This window comes from Pieris brassicae, chromosome 3 (assembly GCF_905147105.1).
Source record: "Pieris brassicae chromosome 3, ilPieBrab1.1, whole genome shotgun sequence".
Classification (NCBI taxonomy): Eukaryota; Metazoa; Arthropoda; class Insecta; order Lepidoptera; family Pieridae; genus Pieris; species Pieris brassicae.
The window spans coordinates 12,303,677-12,321,902 of record NC_059667.1 but is presented as its reverse complement, the minus strand read 5'-3'; the positions used below and the strand labels follow the sequence as shown (position 1 = coordinate 12,321,902).

At 31.7% G+C, this 18,226-nt stretch overlaps 2 protein-coding genes across 2 annotated transcripts; one reads left to right on the top strand and one right to left on the bottom strand.

The window, feature by feature from the left end:
• Positions 1 to 2,946: 2,946 nt before the first annotated feature.
• LOC123707782 lies at positions 2,947 to 4,754 on the bottom strand. Its single transcript, XM_045658120.1, has 4 exons — positions 4,668 to 4,754; positions 3,849 to 4,009; positions 3,332 to 3,436; positions 2,947 to 3,067 (listed from the first exon to the last, which is right to left on the bottom strand). Exons 1-4 carry the CDS (start codon positions 4,752 to 4,754, stop codon positions 2,947 to 2,949), a joined length of 474 nt encoding a protein of 157 aa, XP_045514076.1.
• A 644-nt stretch (positions 4,755 to 5,398) lies between these two features.
• LOC123707781 lies at positions 5,399 to 11,432 on the top strand. Its single transcript, XM_045658118.1, has 5 exons — positions 5,399 to 5,418; positions 5,828 to 5,907; positions 7,723 to 7,927; positions 10,601 to 10,774; positions 11,318 to 11,432. The coding sequence occupies exons 1-5, from the start codon at positions 5,399 to 5,401 to the stop codon at positions 11,430 to 11,432; spliced, it is 594 nt and encodes a 197-aa protein (XP_045514074.1).
• The last annotated feature ends 6,794 nt before the right edge of the window (positions 11,433 to 18,226 follow it).

The window sequence follows — 18,226 nt, the reverse complement described above, 5'->3', positions numbered from 1 at the left end:
CATTATTATTAATGTCGGTGAAATGGCGTTAGTGTCCGCTGATGTTGTCATTATAATTTAACATTATGAAAGTCAAATAAGTTAAAAACCATTTATGCTAGTGTTTTTGTTTGATTTGTCAATGTTGTAAGATCTATAAATTAAAGACTATTGAATGGTCGAAAATAATAGTCCATAGTAATTATTATCAAAAGTAATTTATCATAACTTTAAACCTTTGAAACTTAAAGACAATTAATATGAAAGTAATTTTGAACATTCGTATGACTATGACTGCCTTTTGACTCTGTAGTCATTTGTTTTCATACATTCAGGCTAGTATAGATGCAGGGACTGGTTGGTGCGGCCCTCAGTGCGATTGAGCAGACTATCCTCTTGGTTCGCTTTTAAAAAGTTGACTCTAATGTTGAAATTAAACGGCTGATGCCAACAAACGACGTCAGCAATGATGTCATTATCATCATTAATTTATTTATTTGTATTTATTAACACTTTGTTGCATTACAATATAAAAAATGAACGTAATTTAATGAAAAGGAGGGCAACTGGTGGCCGTATCACTTTCAAGCGATCTCTTCCGGGTAACCATTGTAAGATTTATTTATCTGCAGGTCCTGATTTTATTAATATTAAGTTCGTGCTTTCTACTTATTGTTCAGGTTTTCGTTGGTTGCTTTGTCAGTATTTGTTCTGCCCTTTACATTCAACATTCCATTCTCTACGCGTAATCCTTGACCTTCCTGTCCCAGTTTAAGTGCTACCCTCATTCCTGTGCCTCTCATCTTCCTAATCCATTCCCTTAACTTTCTTCGTCATATTTTTTCGTCAAATATAAATTTAAAATTCTATGTAGGGTCTTAAAAAAATGGGCGTATCAAATGTATTACCTTAAAAGGCTGGTAATGCACTCGCTAATCCTGCCCATCCATCCATCCATCTGCCATACAGTCCTGACCTCGCGCCCTGCGACATTCATTTATTTCCAAGAACTAAGGATAAAATTCTAGGTATTCGCTTTACGAGCCCTGAAGATGCGGTGAATGCCTACGAAAATACCAAAGAAGAGACCCCTAAGGAAGAATGGGCACACTGCTTTTCTCAGTGGTTCCATCGAATGCTACTTTCTACATTAAGCCGTTTTTCATTTTCTAAACATTTTCAGTGTTACCTAGGTACTAACGAGAGAATGTAGTGAAATATAATTCTATAAGATATAGGATTCGTGTGAAGATTAACATTTACGTACAGTGCTGTTCTTAGATAACTGTTATAATTTCTGTTGCAGCATAGTCTAAAATCTACTTATTTAGCTGGGACTCTCAAATCTTCGTTCATATGAATTTTTAAATATCAATTTAAACCCTTCCAAAATGCCAGACTCGTAATACAATTTGTACAATCGTATCAATACGTATCAATTTCCTCTCTGTGAGTTACAAGTGTTACTCTTCTGAATCATTTAAAATAAATATTGTTTTGAAATAAATCATCATTAATTATTTATAAAATCAAGAGTCTGTGTGGAAAGAGAACCGATGTAGGATTAATGTGTAACTGGGCTCAATTACCCGTTAGTTTCACACCAATCATGTATTTGATATTACAAAAAATAAAAGTATATAATTTTAATATAAAATTGTAATGACACATAGCTAACAAGAATATGAGTTCGTTTGTAACTGCAGCGACGTCACCGCACAGACATAATTAATCTATAAATATATACGAAACTGGGCGATTATCTGATCTACATGATACAGATATGTAAAAGGCTTTGTTATATATCATTAAAATATGGGAGCTTGTTAGTGCTATGTGATATTGTGATGTCTTCATTAGTTGCTAAAGCATTTTCGTGTTTGTACTCTCATTATGCACTGTACTTAATTGCACACGTAGTGCATTTGTATGGTCTTTTCAAATTATGTCACCGTGAAAATTTAATGAAAATAATGTTTTCATTAAGATAAAGAATAGTGATTATACAATATTATTAATTTGACCTTTTGTATTTGTGCCGGTTTATTAGGGATTTTGTACTGTGTTTTTAATCTTTAAGGCGTGTAATTCGACATGTTCTTTTGTTTAATTTTTTTTTAGAGTTTACATCAGTTACAGTTCATACTATATTTGCTGGGTTTGGAAACCATGCAATGAAATAATTTAATCTTTGCCGCGGTCACTAAAGGTGTTTTGGACTTTCGATTTTCTATGTAATGATTTTAATCTGAGAACGATCGATGAACGACTATGTATGTCAAGCCTAGAAGGTTCATGGGTTCAAACCCAGCCGTAATTTAAAGGCACGAAGTATACTTAACTTATACAGAATAAAAATTGGGTTATTCTTTATTTGTAGCGAATAAACTCATAAACCTGACTGATTCCTAAAATACTTTCAAAGTTTGAATGCTATATTATCCCTAAATAGCAAAGGCTTATTATATTATTATAGTTCCGAGCGTCTTGATACCTTGGCGTTAGGTAGAGATGTGGGGTGACTGTGCATCTTCTACCGCATTAACCATCGAGAGTGTTCAGAGAAGGGGTCGCATCAATACCTGCAGCTGAGTTTCAGTATAGGATGTCGAGGCAGAATACTGCCAGTACCATCTGGACATCCGTCGTTCCACAACTGAGCGTTTTTAAGGCATTTTTTGCCGCGCACCACCAGTATGTGGAATCAGCTGCTCACAGAAGTATTTCCGAACCAATTCGGCTTAGGATCCTTTGAGAAAAGAGCGTACCAAATCTTAAAATGCCGGCAGTAGGCTTGCAGGTTTTCTGGCAGTATGAGTGTTCATGGGCGGCGGTATTAAACATCAGGTGAGCCTCCTGCCTGTTTTCCTGCTGTTCTTTAAAAAATATATGTATAGATTGAAGCCGGGACAGGCTGCAGCAGTTTCAACTAAAAAGTTAAAACTAATATAATATATTCTTTATTTTTTATGATAAAAGATCTGTGTATGGTGATACATCCAGAACGGAGAAGGGACAAGAAGAGATAGCGCTGTTACAGGTTTCTGATGTTAGATTGTGCCATTTTTCAGTAGCCGAAGACTGATTTCTAAAAAAGAACGTGGATATTAGAAGTATATCGTGCTTATTTCATTGTATTCTGATATAGGATACAAAAATTATTGTACAAAAGTTGTATTGTAAGGAGATGTATATGTGTGTGTCAGTCGAAATTTAGCTTATAATAACGTGCGTATAATGCGTGCGTTTTGACATATTGGATGATAATAAAGTTTTACAAGAACTATTTTAATATCTGATCTGCAAGTACTTATGTTACAATTATTATAGGTAAATAATACTCATAACTTACCTAAATATCATCTTTAATATTCTGTGGTATATCAAATTAGGTTCCAAGATCATGTCAGTTTCGCAAATTGCTCGGCGAACGCATTGATAGCCGCTTAAACCATGTCTGGAAAATTAAATACATCATAATGATAGTTCGTCTATTAAGTGTAAAATGTACCAATAATTCATAATTGTAATATTTGTATAATTAAACAATTCTACGTAATGTTTTATCATGTAAAGAAGTTGATGATTGTTAGCACGAACATCCACAATGCTTATGCCATCTTCATTAACTGTATTAAAAATAAAGCCGTCGTATAGAACAATATCATTATAAGTTGTTAGAATATAGAAGAATTGTTACTCTAATTTATTTTATTAATATACCTTCAAATGTCATATATGTTAAATTGTGGACAGTCCAATACTTATGACAAGATATTAGAAAAAAAAATATATACGTGTGAGAATGACATGAGAACTTAGGAAGGCGCAGAGTTAACTATACTGTGTGATATATTATACTACGATACCTGTCCAGAAGCAATTCCATGCTTCTATATACACTCCTCCTCGTAAAATGATGGTGTGGATGGAAGGTGTCGGGAGGATCATCCCAGTTTAACCTAAAACCTAAGACTTGAACGAAAATCTGGTTCCATGGAATCATATTCGTTTTGAAGTTTACTCTTAACTGTAATTAAGAAATATAAGTCTGTTTTACCTTAAACTATAATTTTAGGTTTAGAAAATGATCTGTAAACTAGATCCAAGTTTAATTGGTATTACTTAGAATAGGAATCATAAAATTTTAATCTGACGCGCCTGGCAAGACACACACTCGCGAGCCCTCTGGCATTGAGAGTGTCCATGGGCTATGTTCTATCCGAAAAAAAATACTCATTTTTGGGTAAGGGAGGCAAAATTTGTTTACCAAGTTATTATTGTCCTTTTTCTTTGTCGCTCAGCGCTATCCGCTAGATAATTTATTGTTGTACCCTTATTAGCATTTAAAATTTCACTTTACCTAAAATTTGGATTAGGCCCTTGTATCTTTAAGGCAGCGATATTTTAATATCTGATACTCGAAGAGATGAAACATTGTATTGTAGTAAACAATTTACATAAGTTTTAGTTAAGCATACCCGACAGACGTTGACGTTGCAATCTAAAAGAAAAGTAATTCGGACGGACTGGGAATCGAACCCAGATCTTTTGGTTACGCGCCAAGAGCTCTACCAGTTAAGCTTTCCCCGACTCTTACCAGCTGTTTAGTTGCAGTATAGATAAATAGCCTAAATACCAAACACACGTACATTAGAATGATATACATATATAGATAGAGTACTTACGAAAAAGCGTGTTATATTACTAAATCCCAAATATCTTTTGGTTCTCATTCCAGGGTCTCCCTCAGTATGGTGGACCAGAATGTACATAATAAGAAGCGTATAGCAAATAATATATATTTTGAATGACTTGTACATAGTTAGGTTATGCTTGAATCTTTTTTTTATGATTTGTTATTAGTAACTTAACTAAAAAAATTTTTGATACAATTACACTTTTCAATAAAACCTTATTTTGAAAATGTTTTGTTTAAAATTGAATCTTTTTAAATGGATTTCTGGTATGTTTCCTAGCACAGTTAAAGTTTACTATAAATTATTATTTGTTGTAACGGTATGTGTGAAAGTGGGTAGTATTTAATGTTTAATTATCATGATATATAATAGTAAAAATAATCCGTCCACAGATGTACAGAATGTTCCAATTTCTATGCCTAATATAAATTATTTTTAATATTGATTGATAGTATGACTACTACACAATAAAACAAAAAGATAACAGTGATTTAAGAAAATAATACAATATTGACAGGTTATATTCAATATAATAGAAAAAAATCGTCACGGATTTTAATTCGGATATACTTACTCATGTGTTTCATTTGAATGTATAAGGCACACTAATTACGAAGATCATAGCTGTAGGTTTACAAAACTAATTAAATTTAATATTTCTAACATATGGCTAAACAAACCAATGTAAGGAATTTGAATCTCAAAACATAATATAAAAAATGTTGTTCCACGGGGCACCGTGAGGCAAGTATAATTAAAATAAGTTGAGAAATAGTGGCTAGGCAGCAGATTGTATGATATACGGCTATATAATACAGTAAAAATATAGATACAATCATTTACAGATAAATATTATGTTACAAAATCACAGAACATAACAAGTATGCATATACATTACAAAATCAGATTATTTTTAAATTCTGATTTGATTTCGATATATTTTACGCCAGCCAATTTTCTCGCATAACACCCTTTACAGTAACGGATCTGTATTTGATGATCGTGATAATCTTTAAAACTGATTAACACATTATAAGTGGAATCCAAAAAAGAAATGGTATTAACCAAACGTTTCTTTAAAAATATATAGTCAACCACAGAATGATATTATTGTATATAATAATATTGTTAGTAATAACATGTAATAGCTATGAAGAAAATTCTGATTATGTGTTGTCGAGAAAAAAGCGTTTTCTAATATTTCCCGAAGGGAGTTCGTTTCAATTGGGTAAGATAATTTAATAAGCTTTAATAACTTTTTTAGCTCGTTTACAGTTTAGTAGGCTTCTTAATTGATTATAATTTATTTAATAAAATATAATAATTGAACTAATTATTCTATTAATGGAGTGTGCTATTAACGGAAATATTTTATCGAATATAACCTGTTATTGTAAAAATATATACTTATCTTATTTTAAAATTTATAAGCGTCATGTTTACATTTATAAATTTACTCAGCTGTCATTGCTTTTTATATTTTATAGTGCTCAACTTATAATGTTATATATAATGGCCTATAAATATATCTAGTAATTTAATGTGATATTCTAATTTTGTACGTCTCATACTTAGAGGAGATACTTAGTAAATTAAAAATAGAAATTGATTGTGTTTAATAATTTTAAAAACATGAACAATGACAGTGAATGAACCGTTTATAATTCAGAGTTAAATAGATATATAAATGACACCACCATAGACAAAGGACATAAAGCAATATTATTTGCTAGCAATGAGCAATCGTGTCTTTATTTTTTTAGCGAAATATATCACAAATATGAACGTTATTCCAAAAAGTCTAACTTTTTATTCTACTTACCACACGTTCCGTCATTTGTTGCGTTCATTTTAATAAGTTTTAGTATAACAATTAAACGAGCTGAAATGTGTAGTTATATTGTGTTCCTATGCAAATTAAGTTCATGAAAAGTTTGATTATAAATGTTGGTGTTTCAAGTAACGGTATAGTAAGACTGTATTATCCCCACGACAAAGTGCCTTGATTTTATGACGGTATCATATAAACTTCAGTCATACGAACCTCATCTAAGTATTTCGAATTTTAATATTTCCAAACTAGATATAGCGAGAAAGATAATAGATAAAGATGTATCTTTTATATCTAATAAGTCATTTCACAACTGAGCGTTTTTAAGGCAGTTATTACCGCGCACCACCACTATGTGGAAGCATCTCCCCACTGAAGTATTTTCGAAAGAATACTAGGTAGCTCCTTCAAGAAAAAAACTTAAAACACCGGCAACGTACTTGCGAGCTTTCTGGCAATGTGAGTCCATGGGCAGCGGTAACTTAACATCAGATGAGTCTTTTACCCGTTTGCCCCCTATTACATTAAAAAAATCTTGTTCTTGTGAATACGGAGCACAGTTTAAAATAAAAAGATCTAAATACAGACAACATACAAAGAGATACCTTTACTTTTAAAACTTTTATCTATCGGCGAAAATCAAAATTATTTGTATTTTTTAACCTAGGAATTATATAGCCCTCATGGTTTACCTAGTATTTCTTCTTGTAGTTTTTACATAACGTTCATTGTGTTATAAATAAGCCTCCAGGGCGCTTTCAGTGCGTCGGTACGGACTTTCAATTGTTTATATCGAGCTAAAGGTCGGTTTTATTCGTATTTTATGTACTATATAAGTCGCAATGTAGCTTAAACAACGATTGAAGTCTACAAAATCTACATCTATTATATAAATGTGGTTTTTATAAATGTATATAATTATTAAACAAACCTTCTTTAACGGATATAAACGTAAATGTATTAGAAGTGGGAGTCAGTTGTTATTAAGCCTTCATGTTCACAGATAATAAAGCTATGAAATTTTGGAAAATAATGGACGTGAAAAAAACGCCATTATAACGCCACGTGTTTCAATTTCTGAATCGGTTTTCTGATATTTTTTTCTTTCTATTAGGCAATGTGATCAGGTTTTTGCTCCTGTCACACGTTGTCGACTATTTGTACCGTTCCGGAGCCGAGGTTCGAAGCTACATTTTTTTTACTATTTTGCAGTATTCTGTACGGCGTATCCTGTATTGACAACGATTGGGGATATTTTTATTTGGGGTAACACAGCTGCTTTAGCTTTTGAGTTGCCACAAGATCCATACTCACCCTTCCACCATAGGGCAGACCCGCAACATAGAAGAATAGACAGTAAACATATTTATTATGTTGATGAAAACGGCAAAATATTATACAAACAACCGTATGAAAGGTACGTAGTAACGAGTAGTTTAAGTAGCCGAGTAGAAAACAAAACTATATGGCTTTATGTACATGTAATAAATATTTAGATATAAATAAAAAAAATATCGTAATATATTTGTGCAAACGACAGCATTAAATTGGAAATTGTTTTGTGTTCTAACGACTATTTGGATTAGAACAATGTTTTTATAACAGTTAAAGTCAAATATCATTTATTCATATAGGTAACACAATGTTCACTTATGAACGTCAGAAAAAAAAAGAAATATACTTTCAATGCTTCTAATTTTACATTTACTGCCAGTTCTTAAATCAAGGGCGTAGAACGGAAGTAAAAAACTCGCAAAAATAAACCAACATTAAAAAGAACGAATAGAAATAAATGGTTTTAAAATCTCGGTATATAAGAGTTGAGTTGACATTATTTAAGATAAATTCATAGTATTATATTTTGTTAGTACAAAGAAATACAATTTTCCTAGAAGGAAAGTCGAACGTTCTCAGAGGAAAACAACTCACAAAGGAAACGATCAGGGGACAAACACGACGATTGCACATGCAAATTTATCTGAGGCGGGAAGCGGCACTGTCGTACTAGCATTGATCTAGTGAACATATTTATACGTAGTTTAATACTTAAGCTTTACTCGCCCTGATGTTCAGTATTTAGTATTAATAGAAGCATAACATGTTTGTGTTTTGTTGGTGATTTAAAATTTCAATACTGAAAACCAATTTTGGATTTTTACACAAAAGTTTTATATTTGGTACGTAATTCTATCGCAATTTATATTATTAATGTCTTTAGATTTCTAATAGTTCAAATAAAGTCTAATTTCAATGAAAATATAGATTAAGCTGGAAATTCGCTCCTTTGTATATTTTAACCATTAAATATTGGAAATTCGGAAAAATAATACTGTAATGTATCTAGTCTATTAGTTGGTACGAGGTCTTGGAGTTGATAGTTCAGGTGAAAAATTATAAAAATGTTATTGCTTTTACTTTGCTTTGGAGGTACAGTTATTAACTATAACTCAGTTCTATTGTCTGCCGTCAGGTTTAAAAAAAATCACAATATCAATACAAGACGATTATTACAACTTCCACGACATATTTTCCGGCTGAAGAATTCTTCCTGTTGATACAGGGATTTGAATGTTAACGTAAATCACTGGTGTGTAAAGGATAAAATCATTCATGCGTTGAAGAAAACTCGCACTGGACGGCCATTGTAAATAGAATCGATGTTCGAGGTAGCTTTGTAGATATATCAAAAGATGTTTTATAGATATTTAATATATATAATTATAAAATATGCAAAAGAGCGTTACTTAAAAAAATATTTTTTTTGTGATTTAGTTAGCAAAATTTAAATATCGTTATTTTTTCAACACAAAAGGTTTTGTGACATAAAACAATACATCATAAAATACATAACTATATTTAAAATTATAATTCGTATGCATTAGTGTTCAAGTTATTTAACAATTATCTAGCTAAATAACACATCTATTGACTTTTATTTGTGAAAATAGGTATAAAGTTTACAATTTTGTTTTTATTACTGACTTAATTTAGAACTCATATACTATAGTTATATACATTCTAATAAACGTCTTTCCACATTAATTTATATATTAAATAGTATTTAAATATTATTTCCACGGATTAACCTAATACAGCGACGGTTGAAAGCAAATGACGAAATATAAAGACCCTCGGACCTTGTTTAAGCCAGAACAAAATGGCGGATCTTTATGAATTTAATAAGTGTCTGATATAATTAATAACCGTGGTAAAAAAAATTGTGAGTGAAAAAAAAAGTGTTGGTTAATTTAGTCTGTAATATGGTTTTTTGTGAAGTATCTTTTCTATAAGGGTAATTAGTAATCGAGTCTGTTAAAGAAGACGAATTGTACGAATGATGCCTTATGCTTAATGGTAGACGAACGGAACGACCGATCGAATGATATGTTGATTGAAATAGACGTTAAATAAACCAATCATAATCAAGTTGCCAACGTATCGCCTTTCGTTAACAATTTGATCCCTAAAATAATTAAACTATGACGTGACCTAACACACGTTTAAGAATTCTCATTTATTTGTCTTTTTAAATAAAATCAAAAATCAATGGCACTACAATCCTTTTTAGGTCTGGGCCTCAGATTTCTGTATCTGTTTCATGATCTAATAGGCAAGTAGGAGATCCTTTTCTGTGCCTGACGCACGCCATTGACTTTTTGCGTCTAAGGCAAGCGTGTTTCCTGACGATGTTTTCCTTCATCGTTCGAGTGAATGTTAAATACGCACATAGAAAAAAAAGTCCATTGGTGCACAGACGGGGATTGAGCCTACGACCTTAGAGATGAGAGTCACACGCTGAAGCGACTAGGCCAATACTGCTCCTCTTATTGGTATTTTAGTGGGTTATATATTCCTTAGTATCCTTCCTTATAAAACGCTTCATATGTTCTTCTTTAGCTTAAGGTTCATATATTTTAAATTATTACACTGTTTGCCTATTACTATAAATTTGGTAAATTAAACTTATAAACAAATGATTTTCTTGTGTATATTTGTTGTTAACAATTATGTCAATAAAAACGTTGCTAATCTTCGAAAAGCCTGATCGTCTAGACAATTATTTTTTTATATGTCAATGATTTTTTTTCAGAAAACATTTGGTCAACCCAGCATTTGCAAAACGTAGTGTCACAAATGTAGATAGAAAGAAGATGCATTTATCTCAAGCAAGGCCTGGGTTTCATGATTTGGATAATAATCAAAAAGACTTCCATCGCAGTAGCCGTACGCAGTTATATGAGAAGTTAGAAATTATGATGGAAGGGTAATATATATATTTATATATTAATATATTTATAATTAGCTGTCATTCTCTACAAGTTTTAAACTGTATTAAAACTGCATTTATGTGAAGTACAACATTTATTTAAAGTTCAAGTTTTTTTGCTTCTTTTTTGCAAGGAATAGACAATTTCTTAGATAATTATAAAGCAACCAGTTAAACAGTATTTTTGTATAGTATTGTCTTTTGTTAACATAGCTTTTACACATTAAGAAAACACTTTTTAGTCACCGTGACCACACACGCTGTAAAGCTCGCGAAACGGCGGAAAATTTTAAATTTAAAATTATATAAATAATTATAAGTTTATAATAATAATACATAGCTTCAATCTGTTTAAAAAGTGCTTTCTTTGTATTTGTATATCTGAAATACACTTAAACAATTAGTCCAACTAATAAACAAATATAGTGACGAGTAATGAGCTCCATACAATAGTGAGCATAATATACAACGGCAAAGAAACTTTACTTTTTAAGTACCAGGAATATTTTTCCTACTCTGAGCAATATTTTTATTTTATAGGATGGGCGGTAATGGGCGGGCGTGTCTGATGAAAACACTATGTATGTACCGCGAATCTGTCCATGAACCTCAGGGCGGATTCCTACGTGAGATATTGAGATCTGTTTATACGTAAGTTAAATTGTATTCTAGCGAACTGTAGAATCTCCCGTTGGAGATCTTTCTATACTCCCTTCCTCCAAAGGCCGGCAACGCATCCACTGGGAGTCGATGGGCTGCAAAGACTGCCTTTTAATGTGGGGCCATTAAAAGGCAGTCTTTGCATATAAAAAAATGGTGTAAAAACACAACACAGACAACATAATTGTTAGAATAATATACATGAAGTAAATACGAGTAGTGTGCTTGTGTCATGTTTTGAAGAAGAGTTTGGCGATGTTATATATACATTGTTTCGCATATATTTTAATTAAAGAACATTTTGCTCTTTTCCAGATTGCCGAAGAGTCGATTAGAAGATGAATTCCATCAAGACTATGACGAAGCTTCTTCGGGAAAATGTGATGAATTATATCCGGAATGCACATTCGTTGATTCAATTATATAAAAAATACACCAATGATATTAATATATATATATATATATACATTAGTAAATAAAGCAGTTGTTTGTTTAAAATATTCATAAATTAGTGCCCTATTATATAAAAAAAAGTTTATATTGTGTAAGTGTTTTTAATATAAAAACTGAATTCAATATTAATCTAGTTTAAAACTATAAATGAACAGACAGTCACGATCTCTCAAGTTTCCCGTTTCATTTAGTATCTTTTCAATAACTTAAAAGAACATCTTTTGCTAATTTGCAATTTCTTTAATGTATAAAAGTGGTCTAATAGCCTTCATAGCTCATTACGCTACATAATTGTGTCTTAATTTTAATGACTGAGACCATAATAGTCGGGCAAATGGAACGCTAAATGGAACTAATTATGAAGAAAATGTGACGTTTAATTTCCCATTTCACTTATTTATCACCTGTGACGTCAGGTTTTTGTTTTTGGTAAATCAATAGACATCACGTGTGCAAGCGATCGGGGTGCTCAAAATAATAGAGGATTTTAATTTTACACTATTCTAACGACTCGCGTACAACAATAGAATATAAGCGAAATAATGAAATGATAATTGCTATGTAACGAATGAATGCAACGTAACAGTTGAGGAGAGTGCCTGTCTGGCTATACTCTCGATGCGAAACTCTCATGATTTAGTTAATTGTTATGAAATTAATGAATGCAAAGTAACATTTGATGAGAGTGCCTACGTCTGTCTATACTCTAGTATCGGGGAGTAATTTCAACGATTTAGGTAATCGCCACGTTTATAAAACTAAGAAAGCCTGAGTGAGGAAAATGAACAGCCTTGGCTCATACATCACGATTGTAACTGTTCTTAAGTTGACACAGAACATGTTAATTGGTCTTTCTTTATACAATTCCGCGCAACGAGACAATTTGTTTTGTGTCATCCCGCCGGCAACTAGAATTTTTGGATATTGGTCTCATAATTAACATGATAAAAGTTTACATTTTGATTTTGTTCCTCGGATTAGCGAAAAGTGATCCGTGCAGAGGTGACGAATGTCTTTCAAGAGGTAATGCAACGCGGGTGCTGTCTAGGAGCAAGCGGTTTTTAATTTTTCCTGAAGGAAGCTCCTTCCAATTGGGTATGTACTGGGTGATCTAGTTAGTGTGACGTGTGTGAAAGGTAGAAGGCATTTGAAAAGCACTCACCTCTAGGTTTTGCCTTTGAAATGAACGTTGATTAAAATGCTTTTAAGTAATGAGAGAAACGGTCTAGAGATTTTTTATTTCAGTTTATACTTATGTTATAGTTATAAATTATGTTTCAAAGATTTGAATGAGAAATTCACTTTAAGTTTATTTTAATATTAATGAATTTCTTTACATTGCTGAAGTAGATTAAGTCTCCTTCAAGACTTTTCTACCGAATCAGGTTAACATTAGTTAATTTGTTTTATTTTTAACTGAAAAATCAAATTAGTGAGTTTTGTCAAATACTAACCGAGGTTTAGGTAGGTAATCTAGGTAAAAAATATAAATCAGTGGCGCCTTAGTAGGACCTTTTTAGGTCTGGGCCTATGCTTTCACCGTTGTATCTAATTTAGAATAATCAAAATATTTATATTACGATCTATGTGGACAGCTCATTGCTTTTTAGAAACAAAGTATATTCGAAGGAATAAGTTAGACAATATTAAATTAAACACATAAAAATACAAGAATTTTCTTTTGACGTCCTATTAGTGTAGTGATCATGCAATATTTATAAGCTGCTAAATCGTTTCAGTATTCTGTACGCAGACAGCGGCTCTTATTCCCATCGGAGATATATTCTTGTTTGCCAACACTGCAGCTCTAGCCTGGGATTTGCCCACAGACCCAAAACTTCTACTAATGTTTAAAGAGTATGAAAGAAAACCAAACAGAAGGAATGATGAAAAAAATATCTATTACTTAAATGAAAATGGGCGTGTCGTAGCCAAGATGCCGTTTAGAAGGTAATGTTGAATATATTAAAATTATATTATGATTATTGTGTTTTATAAATAATTTTGTTAATAGTTGATTTTTGAGCCTTGTGAGTTTTTGTTGTAGAGTAAACAGTCTTATGCTATCAATTATCTATTAACTAAACAAACGTAGAAAAGAACACACGGGCACAGTATCACCACCTTGCTAAAGAAATCGATATAAAATAACATGTTTCATTGAGTAGTCTACTTTTACAATAACCACTTAGTTCACTTATAAATAGTATAATTACTAGGCTAATCATGTTACAGGCCCACAATAGTAAACCCAGCGTTCGCGAAACGCAGCGTGAATCAAATGTCTATGAGAGACCGATTAAAAGTGAAGATAGACCGAATAAAAATGCACGAGAGACAGAGACGAGATTTTCTGAGACACGATGAAGGCAATAGTGAATTTCATAGAAATAGTCGCGCAGAGCTATACCAAAAACTGGAAACATTAATTTCAGCGTAAGTGCCTAATGAATCTTCACTTCCTTTGTGAAGAATAATGAAGCTAATTTAAACGAAATATTGCTTTATTTTCAAGTACTTTAAGGATAAGGTGATTGGTTGATCGAGATAATCTGGAGAGTTAACACGGATTGCCACATGCTTTTTTGTAATAATAAATCTTTTAATGGTTTTCCTACTTCAAATACCTTCATTTTTTATTTGTGACAATATTTTTTTTCATCAAAACACGTTATGGTTTTAGATTGTCGTTGATAATTTTTGGGTCTTCGATATTTCTTTATTATATATTTTTCTTAAAGCAGAAAGTCACATAGAAAGTAAAATACCTAGCACAATGCACGAATAGAGAGAATCGGGTAAGAGTTGGAGAGTGGAATTTGGGTTTCTTTGTAAAACATTTCCAAACGAATATTTTTGAAATATCCATATATCAATATATTTTTATATTTCAGCTATACACAGCGTTGGTAATAGACATTTGTATTTTATAGAAGTTCAGATTTACTGTGTGATTTTTAATTTGTTAATTTTACCTTGTCATGTTTTTTGTTTTTATATTGGACAACGAGAGTGCTGTCTTTTTGAATTTTGTTTATCCAAGGTTGTCGTTATACAGGCTTTAAATTACTTTTTTAAAATAACGACTACTTTTTGTAAATAGGTTACAAAATCTAAATGGTAAGTGATAACTAGAGAAGAAATAACCGAGCGGAGTTTTAGAAACTTTAATAATTAACAATTATTTTATAGATCTTGAAATATGACATAATCTATTATCAACTGTCTGACAATTAAGTTAACTTTTGTATAGATGAAAAGCTCGTGTATCGTAGAAGAAACAATTTCGAATATTAACTAAAGTAACAAAATCTTGATAAAACAAATTTTATTTCACGTTAAATCATCACTTTTTAACTAAAGTACTTGTCTCAATTCCAGTCAAATTGTATTTACATTGTGATAAAAACACGTCATGTCCAACGTGTCCGGTCTGAATTAATAAAAAAGACTCAGTGTAATGCTAATCATTTATAAGAAAGGATAAATTGCTAGTACTAGGTATATTTAGAAGTATTCTATAAGTTGTAAAACATATAATATCACAGATAAGTCACGTAGCTAGTGAGAAAGAGCGAATATATATATCTTACTCATAATTTAAAATATCTTATGCAACTTGTCTTTCGACGCAACAACTATATTTTACCATATCGTGGATTGAACTAAATACATTGAATAGATGGATTTTATTTATTGATATCAATGTACAAATCATATGCAAATTTCGTACATAAATTACATATAGTATGGATTATTATGTAAAATGTGGAGATTAGGTCATGCAAATTTGGTAACGAGTTATAAAGTAGCATAAGCAAATCTTTCAAATTATTCAGAAGCTGTTCAGAGGAGTTGTGTGAATGTGAGCGTTAATACAGTTTTTGCCGCGCACCACCACTATGTGGAACTAGCTGCCCACTGAAGAATTTCCAAACCAATTCATCTTAGGGTCTTTCAAAAAAAGACCGTACCAATTCTTAAACGGCCGGCAAATCACTATTGAGCCCTTTAGCATAGCACTTAACATCACGTGAGCCTCCGCCTATTGGCCTTCTCTTCCATAAAAACTATCATTATATTGGTGGCTTCTAGTAAAAGCCAATCAAACCGTACCAATTCTTAAACGGCCGGCAAATCACTATTGAGCCCTTTAGCATTGAGAGTTTCCATGGGAAGCGGCATCACTTAACATCAAGTGAGCCTCCGCCTATTGGCCTTCTCTTCCATAAAAACTATCATTATATTGGTGGCTTCTAGTAAAAGCCAATCAAGGCTTAATTACTCTTTTCTTGCGTGTAACAAAGTATAAGCGATGAGTGAAAACGCGACGTGACCTTCCGTAGATCTTAGGAACATTAGACTAAGCCTTTTAGATTTATAAATATGCAATAACAAATCTGAACCTCCATCACACACGATGAGGCTGTTATATAGATCGACAGGATCGGACATTCAGTTCTTAAGATAATTACATATTTTATTAGACTTAGATTATGTAGAGACGAAATAACTGTTGCAGGCTGGGTTCCGATGGGAGGCAGTGCGTACTTCGCAAACTATGCGAGTCCGCTCGTGCCCGAGGGCAGGGGACATTCCTTCAGGAACTACTTAGGGTTGTCTTTACGTAAGTATTGAAATTTAAATACCAAGCGTTTACAGTACTATATATAACAAAGAGTATGTTACTAACATAAATAAAAGTCGAATTTAATTATTATTTTAGTAAAACAATATTTTAAAATTATAATAGCTATTATCAATATTATATAATAACAAACTCGCGTTTACATTCGCTAATTTTTTTAAGGCTTAAGCGTTAACCATAACATTAAACTTATTCCAATTTCAGATTCCCTAAGGACAAAAATTCTTCTATCGAACAACATAAATTGTATGATCAAGCTCACAATCCATCAAAGGACTGTGAGATAATATATCCAGGCTGTGAAAATTTCGACGACACCTCATTATGATTAGAGATATAGGATAGGATAACATAAGATTTAGTAAAATAAATTGATTAGTACTTTTTGCATTGTTACATTCATTTTTGATCAATAGTTTGAAATAATTTTACATTAATTTTGTTTAAGTAAGGCAGTAGTTTTGTATTCTAAGTCCTGAGCGTTCGATCCCCGATATTAAATTTTTGTCCGACACCTAAGGAAAATGTTTTGAAGTAATTATTACGTATGAAGTAAAATTTATATAGTATTAGGTAATTTGGCATATAAGAAAAAAATATAAATGCCACAGGGGTCTTTGGGATATCAGAAAACATACTAAATGTGTAACGGTGTCCGTTTTATAGATATTTTTAAAACTAGTTAACATTCATAGTGGACATAAGCAGTTCTTTTATTTGTCCAACTGTTATATATGCTTTATGGGAATGTATGTCATATATGTCATGAATCCGACATACATGTATCATCTTATAGAAAATACTGTTTAACATTAATATTTTAATATGAGAAAATGTTTTATATTTACATTATGTATCAGTCAGTCATTGAATGTAAGCCGAAGTTTTGTTAACAAATTATCAATTAAATTTTTAGGTCGTATTCATAAAATGTATGCCAAATATAAAATTAATTAATGTGCTCACAGTCGTCATTTTTAATACTTTCAAATACACTACTTAAAGTTTCGACATTCAACGGCTTTGAATTAAATTGTTTTAATAGTTAAGCGCAATAGAAGTTTAAATTTCAATGATTTTAAAAGAATACAAAAGGCATTTAGATTTTGATTTAGATGTCTTGTATTTTCACAATACTCGATAAAAATGTGCTAACTTCCTCTCAAGTCAAGAGCTATAATGATTAAACAAGTGGCGAAAAACGGGGCGCGTTTAAAATTCATCGTGGACAAATTTTACCTTATCTTCGCGACTGTTCACAACGATAATTGTGTGTAAATCAGTTTGTTCTGATTTGTGGATGTCTAAATTTAATAAACAACGGTATGTGAGACAATGTAACTACAGTTGTTTTGTGGTTGAGCTGATAGATTGTGTGCTTAGCTTATTCGGAAACGTTGTGTGTTTATAGATTGAAAAGCGAAAAATTTGCTTCTAATACTTTGCTTCTATCACTTAATAGTAGGAATATTTATATATTAACATATTATTGGTTTATTGTTCACGTTAAAGCGACACTTAATTCATTGAGATGTTGTTCCTTTTTTCAGTAAAATATTTGTCTAGCATGGCAGATAAAATTAAGTTATTGATATTTCTTACACTCTGTACCTTTACAATGTCTTTTGATGTTAGTACAAATAACGAAGATTACAAAGGATCAAACAAGATTCTGTCAAGACGAAAAA

Bases quoted from the DNA above. Each gene is read 5' to 3' on its own strand.
- LOC123707782 (XM_045658120.1), bottom strand. From the start codon at position 4,754: ATGTACATTCTGGTCCACCATACTGAGGGAGACCCTGGAATGAGAACC. The intron at 4,010-4,667 runs GTAAGTACTCTA...TCTTAATTACAG, and splicing joins GTAATATAACACGCTTTTTC to TTAAGAGTAAACTTCAAAAC. The intron at 3,437-3,848 runs GTATCGTAGTAT...TTAATTTTCCAG, and splicing joins ATGGAATTGCTTCTGGACAG to ACATGGTTTAAGCGGCTATC.
- LOC123707781 (XM_045658118.1), top strand. From the start codon at position 5,399: ATGTTGTTCCACGGGGCACC. The intron at 5,908-7,722 runs GTAAGATAATTT...ACTATTTTGCAG, and splicing joins AGGGAGTTCGTTTCAATTGG to TATTCTGTACGGCGTATCCT. The intron at 10,775-11,317 runs GTAATATATATA...TTTATTTTATAG, and splicing joins TTAGAAATTATGATGGAAGG to GATGGGCGGTAATGGGCGGG.